Source organism: Cinclus cinclus, chromosome 3 (assembly GCF_963662255.1).
Source record: "Cinclus cinclus chromosome 3, bCinCin1.1, whole genome shotgun sequence".
NCBI lineage: Eukaryota > Metazoa > Chordata > Aves > Passeriformes > Cinclidae > Cinclus > Cinclus cinclus.
Window position 1 is genome coordinate 63,687,057 of NC_085048.1, and position 10,620 is coordinate 63,697,676.

The window sequence follows — 10,620 nt, forward strand, 5'->3', positions numbered from 1 at the left end:
ATCTGTAATTCCAGCAGCTGAAAACAAAGCATTCAATCTCAAGGCAATGCTTAAGCAGCAGGAAAGAAGCAATGCCTGCCACAGCATAGGGCATTCCAGAAACCCTCCAGGATTGCAGCTCATTTCTAACTGCACCTGCACGGAGCATCTCTTAAGTAGGCCTTTGAGTTAATACTTTGTCCTTACCTTAGGTCAGGCATATCAGGAGAACACTGAGATAGCAATATTTGAGGGGCATTACCCCCACACAAGCCACATCTGGCTAGAGATGAAAGGATTTCATACTCTCCCACAGGAAGTGGAGTTTTGCACACTTCCCCTTCAGAAGGGATCAGAGCTAGGGAAGTTTACAGCAATTTTTCGAAATGGTCTCACGTGTATAAAGAGACGTTCAAGAGTACACCTTCCTCTGGGTTTTACCTAAAAGTAGCACTGAACATCCTGGTTTAGAACAAAGCCCATCCATGTCCATGGAAAGACTGTCCCTGGTTTCACTGCAATTTTAAACAGGTCCTGGGTTCCTGGGACTGAGGAACACTCCCACCCCATTGCATTCCCAGAGATCATAAATAAACGGACAAAGGTCAGTGGCAAAGTTCTATTTTCTGAGGGGAATTTGAAGGACACTGAATTTCAGGATATTCTGTCCAAAGAGCAATGGAAGGAGTTTGCCTCTCTATTGCTACTGTAGCTAAGGGGCAGGTCTGATAGCAACACTGACAGCCTGCTAAATCCTGCTAAGCCTGCTGACTTGTGTTGGACCTCTCTCTTTGTACACACCTTAGACCATACTACGTTCAGCTTTTTCAGGGAAAACCAGAGCTGGCAGTCCACAGAGTAGCCAAAAGAATGCTTTATCCAGGAGGTGAGCGAGAAGGATTTATTCATTCTCTCATAAAGAGTTTGTTTGTAGCCATAACAGTGACAGAAGAAATTGTATGTTGCAAGCTGAGGAAAAAAATGAAGAGCTAAGACTTTTTGCATTTGCAAGTCTACAACATGGGCCAGTCAAGTACTTAATGTAATTTATCCTACAATTTAGCAGAGTGAATGCTCTTTTTGGATAAGGTTAGGATAACTTACAAAAAGTTTTTAACAAATGTCAAAGCATGTTTCAAGCTGGATGCCTCAAGTGTTTCACTTTTTAGTACAGACTAAAGGAAGACAGAAGAACTAGAAACTTTTATAGAATTATGGCCAGAACCAGATGCATAATTGCTGTAAAGGATCAGCCTGAGGTCAATCGACTTTTTTCAAAGAAGGTGACACCAAAGAGTTCCTAGAGGACAACTCCAATTCAGACAAGTTTGCCCATCTGTAAAGATGCCCCTTGGAAATGTGGCACTGCTGGGGCAGCATGTGAGCTATTATCATAAGTAACATGGTTTAGCATATTCTGAAAGCAGAGCTCTGGGGAGGGGGTGCGAATAGCTCATAGTGGAGAAAATGGTGACATGGACACCCTTTTTCCTTGTTGCCTGGATGGAAAGCCAAACTCAAGCTTCCTAAAGCAGGACTACAGAAAGCTATCTGGGATGTATGTCTGCAAGCAGACTATTTTAAGTATAAAAGATCACAAACTAAGTTTGTTATGAAGAAGCGCTGAAACAGCAAACATATTTCATACAATGTGCTTCCTACTTTGGAAGCTGGAATGCAGTATCGAGCCTCCCACAATGCATTTTAAACACTTCTCTCAAAACATTTAAGCAATACAGAAAACCACCATCACTAGGCAGGCATGCCTAATATCACTACTGCTTTCTGTCGGTAGCCACTTATCAGTTTCATTCTTCACAGAGTACAGAGACCTTTAGAGTCAATTTACCAAAGATAAAAGAAAACTATCAGCCTTAACCCTAATAAAGCAAATAAGTATACAACACCCTCCCCCCTGGCAATCTCCCCCAGCTCTGTTTGTATTACAGTGTAGTAGCTTTTCCAGCTTTTCCTTTAGAAACAATATTTTCATATATAAAGCCACATCTTTGGCTTCTAATATTTAGAACAGCTTCAGTAAAAGCAACGGATCTGACCGCCATTACACAGCTCACTGGAATTTGTTCTATTTGTATTTACAGTTTTCAGCAGACTGCTCATTTGTCTCTGAGCTGACAGACCAATAAACCTCTGTCACTTTTCTAGCACACCAGTCCCATTCCCTTCTTCATGCTGGCCAACATCCAACCTGGGCAATCACATTTTATCTCCTAACTTTATCCTGAAGTCTTAGCTCTATAATATTGTAATATTTTGCTCTCTTCTGTGGCTGTACATTGCTGAACAGCTGCTCAAAGAGCTTCTCCAAATATTTCTGCAAATAAATTTTATTTTCCAAAATTCACAATAATGCAAACAAAAAATGTGCCAGCCAAGCTGAACTGAAAGACCATTTAGAAATCAGTGAGATTTTCATATTATTTCTTCTCTACTGTTTACCCCTGGTCTAGCTCCTATTTTGATGGAGATAGCAGTGGTTGAACTTGGTAATCTTAAAGGTAATTTCCAACTTAACTCTGAATATCCCAAAACCCCAGCAAATCCACAACAGAAAATTTACTTAAGAATGAAGAAGTGAGTGGTTAAGCACAGTGTTTAAGTAGAAAATTCTCACTCCCAAAATAAATGCTACTTCAGTTGACAAGCACACTCACATAAGCTCATTTTGATATGTTCAAAATTAAAGACCTCTAATATTAGTTCAGCTTCTCATTCTACACTACATTTTAGAAATACTTCTAAGTAAAGAGGCAGGTATCAATCAAGGACCAGGATTTGAATGGTGACCTTGATTTAATATCTCAAAATTATTTCTTTTCATCTTTGAAGCCAATTCTCTAATTAGTATATCTTTTGGGGAAAAAAATAGCCCTAAATCTAATGTATTAATAACTTATGTTCAGCCAGTAAACTGAAGAGTTGTGTTTGAACAGCATTAGCCATAGATGTGGTCTGAATTTTCTCTCTTGGTCTACATACACACACTATAGAAGTGGCACTGCACACTGTCTAATTTCACTATTCTTAATGAGACCATCACACAGTTCCACTAATTTGACCATGAAATATAGAAGAGCACATTTCTTGTTCTCAAGGGCAGGATTTTCAACACAACAGTCAGTGAGCAATCAAAGTTGCCACAGGTAGTCTTGATCCTATCAAACTCACATTCTTTGTCCCTCTAAGTGTAATGGATTTAACAAGTCTCAAGATAAAGCTTGGGGGGAAAAAAAAGAAAAGAAAACCTAACCCCAGAGATATATAGCAAACTGCCCTCCTGCCTGCTGTGCGTCTGTCAGCAGGACATAAACGAATCTAATTTCAATCTAAAAAGTAACACAGGAGACTGGTCAGAGTCTAAAACAATGCCATTTGATACCTCCCACGTTTCATTTATTAACAGGATCTACATTTGTGGCACCTACATGCTCAGCACCAAATACTCAAAACTATGAGCTTTTAAGCTGTTAGCCAAACTCCCCACTTGGTTCTCAGTAATTCACAGATTTAAATTTTAAGATTTTATGATTATTAGTTATTGAAGTGGAACTACAAACACAAGCATGAGTTTCAAGGTGTCACAACTACATACGATTCAGCAAATATGCACCCAAACAAGTTATTCAGAGAAGTAGTAGATGCCAATTCCTGGAAGTCTTCAAGGACAGGTGGTATGGAATTTTGAGCAACCTGGTCCAGGGGAAGATGTCTCCTGCCCATGGCTGGGGGCTTGAAACCAGATGTTTTTTAAAGGTCTCTGCCAACCCAAATAATTTTGTGATTCTATAAGCAATGATAGGAAGCTGAAGCATGAAGTTTATTATTATGCACAGCATGATAACAATTGTTAAATACAAAAGAAAAATAAAGTAGAAGGCATGTTTCCTGGGATACTATGGAAGAACTAAGTACTTGGGAGTCTTGTGAACAACTTTAAGGAAGACCTTCAAGCAGCCACTGAGGAAACACACATGATTTGACTCTAACCTCTCCAACAGGTGTATCATCACAAGATTGCTCAGCAGACAGCTCTAAGGCTTGAAAGAGCAAGCAAGAAATTTGAATAGACTACTGAACTGTACAGGAGACAGTGGAATGAAGAGGAGAAGTAAACAGACATCAATAACTGGTGGAGATTTTCCCAACTGCAATAGGAGTGATGTGTGGTACTTGCTTGTCTTTACAAGGGACTCACCAGTTAACATCAAGCATAATGCACACATGAATCAGAACCTACTATTTCTGAGAAAACATCCACCAGCAGAAAGAGGTAAGTGGAAAAGAACATTCAGAGTTGTGTCCAAAAACCCACGGTGTCTGTTGAGATCTCAGTAATTCTTAGTAGCACTGCACCTTCTCTCAAAGTCTTGCATGTCTGCACATGTGCAAGACTCAGTACAGAAAGTCTCTCTGGAGTTATCTGGGATGATCACTGTAAGCTTAAGAGGTTGCTACAAAAAGTTTTCTACTCTCGGAGGCAAACCTGTACCTGTTCCCTGATCAGGTTTGTTTGATATGCAAAGCTACTGCTGAACTCTAGGAGAGAGTGATAAGAAAGTTAGGGTCATAAGCAGAACACCATTCCCTCTTAGAGATAAACACAGTTTCAGATCAGAATTATCTGAATAATTCAACTGTAATAATATCAATACATGTTCTTTTATTCAAGTAAAAGGCATTGGCTTGCAAATACTCTATTTGAAACACAGTATGGAATGACACCGAATTACACCCATTTCCCAAAGAAATGTCTTGTGGCACTGCCAGAGAGAGTCTTCAACGAATCTCAGTTTTGTGCTGATTTGGTCAGGGATTGAAACGGGAGGTGGGTGGGGGAAAGAATTACTAAGCAACAGGCCAGGAGCAAGAGAAAGGTCTGTAGTCTTAATTGACTAATACTAACATTAAAAAGCAGTGCAACAGGAAGAGAAGGCTCAAGATGTGAGTTTTACTATTTTGGAAGTGAAAATAAATCATCCTTAGAAACCCCAGGCAGTCAGTCACTGAAATACGAGTTCTTCATTCATCCCAACTATATACTGCATGATGTAGTGCAAACCCTTTTTTTGCAGGGAGATTAAGTAGCTTTTTCTCAGTACTGAACAAGATGAAAGACCCAGATATAGCTCTTACACATGAGAGCCCAGGACACACAGATAGTTTTGCTCTCGACTCCTACCTCAGGAAAGAGGAATGTGGTATAAATTACGGCTAAATGGGTCCCAAGACATTGCCATCCACAGAACTGACATCATGTGCAGATATAGTTCCCCTTCTTCCACACTCTCTGCGGTTCAGAGGGTTGTGACTTTTCTAGAAAGCCAGGCCAAAGCCCAGTCCAATCACTTGGACAAAGCAAAGAAATTTGCTTAGGTAAATTTTTATTAACATGATCAAGCAAGCCAGAAATCCTGACAGTTTCCTTCCAGAATTCATATCTATTTCCTCTTCTACTGTAAGCAAAGTAGTTTCATGAGGATGTGATAACAGAACATGAGTTATCACATGAATACTTACAAATTCAAATGAAAAAGCCCTTGATGTGGAAAGTGCTGTGAACTCTACTACTGAACAATCAACCTTTATTTGCCTAGCTAGCAGTACCTCAAGCAGAAGTTATTTGCTTTAACTTCACCTGAAGAAAATCTGATTCCTAAGTACTGCCTTTTTCATAAGATACAAGTTATAAAGTTCTGTTCTGGCTTTTTTTCAGGAATCAAACATGTAAAATACACCACACAAACATGAAGCTGAGTACCTCAAACTACTAAGCCTTCCAAACTATTATCTCTTCTTCCCATTTCTGCATTCTTTGACTCTGCACTTATTTAAGTATACTAGATTTCAGCATTTACTGGTTTTCCCACATACTCCAATATACTTAAAGTGACTAAAATGAAACCACAAGAGGGAAAACTGCTACCATGACTGTTGCTGAGGAGGAAAAACCAGCAACCCAGGTCTGGTTCACTCAAACTGTCTGATGATTCGTATTTAAAGTGTTGAGAGTTAAGAGTCATCTTCTGCCCTGATTTGTACTGGTGCAATTCAGCTGAGCTTATGAAATAGGATCTGGCACCATGAAGAGGACTGTCCCCTCCCCAAGATACAAGTAATGGCCATTTGAGTAAATTCAAGTTACTCACATCCTGCTAGTGGCCTAATCTGTCTCTGTACATTCACACTCATTTTTAGTTGCCTCCAGGAATCTGATGGTGAATCTTGCTTGTTACCTAATGAAAGTAATTTCACCAGATACAACACAAGTACACTGAAAAACCACCATTACTCATACATAAGGTGTAAGCAGTGCAGCATTTCTCAGGTTGCTTGATTAGGGTCTACCTCTGAACACTCAGCATTCACCACACAAGCCTCAACCTTCCTGGCTGGCTACAATACATTCCCAGCTGATTTGCTCCAAGTCTTAAAGAGCAATATGACCTCCTCTTTCATTATCCACATCACTCTCACTTATTATGCTTTTAAACTGAAGTGATTCCCCAAGAGTAAGGTGACATATTGTATATCTTCCTCAAAGACCAAGAACTACCTTCCTTTTTCAAAATGGAAGGAGAACAAGCTTCTTTTTATTAAACTGCAAACATTTTAAGTAATAGACATACAGTGATCAACCAGCCAACCTTAGCAGGCATTCAAAAGTGATAGACTGATACCTATTTAATATTCAAATTTATATATACATTTGTGGATGTATACATACACACAACAAGCACTTCGACATACCACCAGAGAGGTGATTCTACCTAGGAAATTAATTATTATGGTACAAAGTATTGTAATTTATAAGTCCTAATAACAGGTACACCAAAGGCACACAATCTTTGAAGACTGAATGCACCAGAATAATTCAGTGACCAAGCTGCAGAGATGAGATAATCCAGAGTTCTGAAGAAACAAGCCACACAATTTCATTAAGTCTATTTAATCACAGCAGTGCAATTACAGGAGAATAAAAAATCTATCGACTGGTACTGAGACAACTACAGACCTATGACCCTGACTTCAACAGAAGGCGAGAGGTTTTGAACCATAAGCAGTGCGGAGCACAGGTAAAGATGCGGAATCAACTGATCAGAAGTACCATGCTAACCTGACAACCCATCTCTATCGAATAAAAGTGCTGCAGGTCTAATCTGGACTTCACTAAAGCATATGATGACATGCTGTATGTTAGTGAGATCGGGAAAAACTGACAAGATTTATAGAGTTAGTGAAAAAGCACGTGCTCTTTACCCAGTAATGTACCACGTTTAAAGAGAAAGTAATGGAATAGGGCAGCGTTTCCCAAGTTTTTAATAGTGGTGGCTATCAAAACCCAAACCGTAAGGGAGTCGCTCCGCTTTGCTCAAGGGAAGCCCGGGCAAGTCCAGTGAAGGGAGCCCAGCGCACGTAAAGATCGGCGAGAAGCTTGGCGGTGGAAGAGAGGAGGCCATGCGCTCGGGAAGGGCACGGCGAACACAGCCGGGAAAGCTCCTGCAGCGGCCGGGCTGCCCGGCAGCCCCGGAGCGCCCCTTCTCCGTCACCTTGACCGCGGGGCCACCTCTGCGGAGCTCCATGCGGGCCGCGAGAGAGCTCCGCGGCGGCACTGAGCCCGGCTGCCCCGGCGGAGGTCAGCCTCCGAGCGGCGGAGCTACTCGCTCTGGTTTTCAACCGAGCTTTTATCACCCCGCGTACAAAAACCACGCAACAGACGGGACCGGGGGAGCGCCATCGGCAAACTGACGTGGCTTCAGCGCGGCACAAACTCCGGAGCGCTGTCCCGGCGGCGGCATAGAGTGTCCAAAGCACGGGCTGTTTCCCAGCACGGCCGCGCTCGGTCGGGCAGCCCCGCGGCCCCGGCGGCGCTGCCCCACGACGGGACGGTCCGGCTCCGGCCGCGGCTCCCCGCCGCCCCCGGCCGCGTTTGCCCCGCAGCTTCCCCGAGCAGCGGGGCGGGGGAAACCTACCTGCCGAACCGCCCAGGGCATCCTCGCTCTCCAAAACGCCTCTGTGCTTCGCCCCGCGGAGCTCCCCCTTGGATTTCCAAACGAGCTTTACCATCTTGATCATCTCGGGCAAGTCCCAAGCCAGGGTCCCCTGCTGATAACCGGGCAGGCTGCCCATGGGAAAGGGCATGGGCTCTTCTCCCGTCCTCCTCCGCCTGCCCGGCTCTGCCGCGGGGAAGAAGCGCTCCAGCACCGGCATTCTGGCCCGCGCCCCCCGCCGGGGAGCCGCAGCCAGCCCCCGGCTCGAGCAGCCGCGATGGGCATCCAGAGCGGGGCGAGAGCGCCCGGCCGCCCACCGCCGCCCCTCGCCAGGGGCGCGTCCGGCCCCGGCCCCGAGGAAAAAAAAGAGCGCCTGGCTCCGGCGGCCGCGCTCGGCTCCCGCCGCTGCGCGCCCTCAGCCCGCCGCCAGGCGCCTGCAGCCGGGCCGAAGCTGCTGCCGGGCAGGCGCAGGGCCGCCGCTCATGCCGGAGCGGCGCCGGCACCCGGGGGCGGGGGCTCGGGCCGCTGCTGCGGGCGGCACTCGGGGCAGCGGGGCCGCGCCGGCACAGCCGCAGCTCACACCCCGCTGAGCGCCACGGCGGAAGCGCTTTGACTTTATCCCTGCCTTGATGCCATGGGGCAGACCCCACCGCCCCGCCTTCCTCCTCGCTCCGCTGGCTGCGGAGCCGGTGAGGGTTTTGGCCTCTTAGTCAAACCCCGCCATCACCTCGGCTGCCCTTCGGCGGGAGGAAGGGCGGTGATTCACGGGACGCTGAGGGTCGGGAGCGGAGCACGAGTGTGCTGGCGGCGTGCGGTGCCTCCGCCTGCCCCGCTCTCGGACGCCAGCCCGACCGGGCAGCGGAGGTGTCAGCGCTTGAGGGGTCGGAGAGGAACGAGTCGCTGAAACGACGGGCTTAGGGGAGGGTGTGGAGTCTGCCCCGTGCCCGCAATCACTTTGGCTGAAAAGCTCCACCTGAGCGGGTTCACGTTAGGGCAGCGCCTGGTGGCAGCGGTCACTCGCAGACTACGACCAGGAGGCAATTATTCATCGCTAATCATTAAAAACAAGGCAAAGCCGCCCGGCGGACTGCTCTGTGTCATGCAGCAGCAGTACCGTGCTGGGGCTGCACAGCCGTCAGCCCGGGCTCCCCCGGGCTTGTGGGCTGCCTTTGGCCAGACGGGTGGCAGCACCCGGCCCTTCCCTGGGATCCCGGACCCGGAGGGGCCATGCGATTTTCCCAACGTTTATATTGCCTTTGAACATTATATACCTTTTAGCCTGCTCGTCGTACTGGTCTGTCCTTTAGTTTGTGGAATGTACAGCGAAGGGTGAAGGTTGAGCTCTTGCACCAGGGCTTAGTTTTCAGTGAAATTGCAGACATTTAATGGGATTTTAGTGGGCATTATAGCATTTCCTAGCATGCATAGTTAATACGTTTGTCTTCTCTGGGTTACATTCAATGTTCTGCCTTCTCTCCAGATGGAAAAGTGAACTGTCAAACAAGCAGGATCTTCCTTCACACAGGAAGAGAAGCCAAGAGAATGGACTGAAACTTAACACCCTTATATGTAGAAAACAGAGTGCATGAGTCTTTCCTCCTCCTATTAAAATCATGCTGTTTCCCCTGTTACAGGATCTCTACCTTGCTTATCTTGATGTTCCAACCTCAAACTGACAACTCTAGTGGTTTGCTAAAGTTTTGTTTGCAGACTGTAGTACCATACTATTAGCCCTCTACACTCAGTAGCTTTGCCTTTAAAGTTAGAAAGGACTTCCAAAGTAGTGTAGTACTGTTGTTGTGCTGATATGTTGCAGTCTTTGGTATCAGGATGTCCTGACTCACTGAACAAAGGGGTGAAGAACAAAGAAATATCCAGTACATTATAACAGTCATTGACACATTCATACAATCTGTGGTTATAATTTAATAGAAAGGCAAATCTTATTTGTTTTATTTTCATATGTCTTATTGTGATATTTTAGGTGTTTTATATTGGTGTGTCTCATGCAATTACTTTTTAAAACACTGTTCCTATCAAAAAGCGATAAACTACACAACTGAAATCCAGAAGACTTTGAAGACTCTCTGTCTCCTGGTTGGTTTAAACCTTACACCCCAACTACTTCATTTTGGTTTTGCGTAACAAGGAGTTGCAGTAACTTTTTTCAGCTATTGTTTTTCCTCTTTGTTTACCTCTGTGCTTTGTGGTCCCCACTGAGGCAAAGAGCAGAAGTGCCAGAGCGCTCTGAAAGAAAGACTATCTTTGTGCCATTTCCTTTCCAGCTTCACTGGATGCAAAAAGTGATCAAGAAATAACTGAATGTGGCACTTAGCACTATGGTTTAGCTGACAAGGTGACATACTGCCAAACACTGGACTCAATGGTCGTAGAGATCTTTCCCAAACATAATGATTCCATGATAAAAGATATTAGACATTGTGGAAGGCAATGTATTTACAGATGTCCAGACTATTTTTAGTAGTCCTTTTAGTAGACTAATTTTAGACCAATGTATTCCAGACTAATATTTAGATGAATAGCTGAATATATAAGTGTTTAACAGAACGTAGCCACCAGCCCTCTTATAGCAGCAATAAACTTCTGAGATTTCAAAATCTACACTTCCTTC

At 44.8% G+C, this 10,620-nt stretch overlaps 1 protein-coding gene across 1 annotated transcript in view; it reads right to left on the minus strand.

The window, feature by feature from the left end:
• PDE7B (phosphodiesterase 7B) overlaps positions 1 to 8,217 on the minus strand; it is a 78,020-nt gene extending 69,803 nt beyond the window's left edge. Inside the window, exon 1 of the mRNA XM_062488925.1 lies at positions 7,971 to 8,217. Within this exon, the coding sequence (XP_062344909.1) occupies positions 7,971 to 8,208 (238 nt within the window). The 5' untranslated portion in view covers positions 8,209 to 8,217. The remainder of the gene's footprint in view (positions 1 to 7,970) is intronic.
• Between the last annotated feature and the right edge of the window lie 2,403 nt (positions 8,218 to 10,620).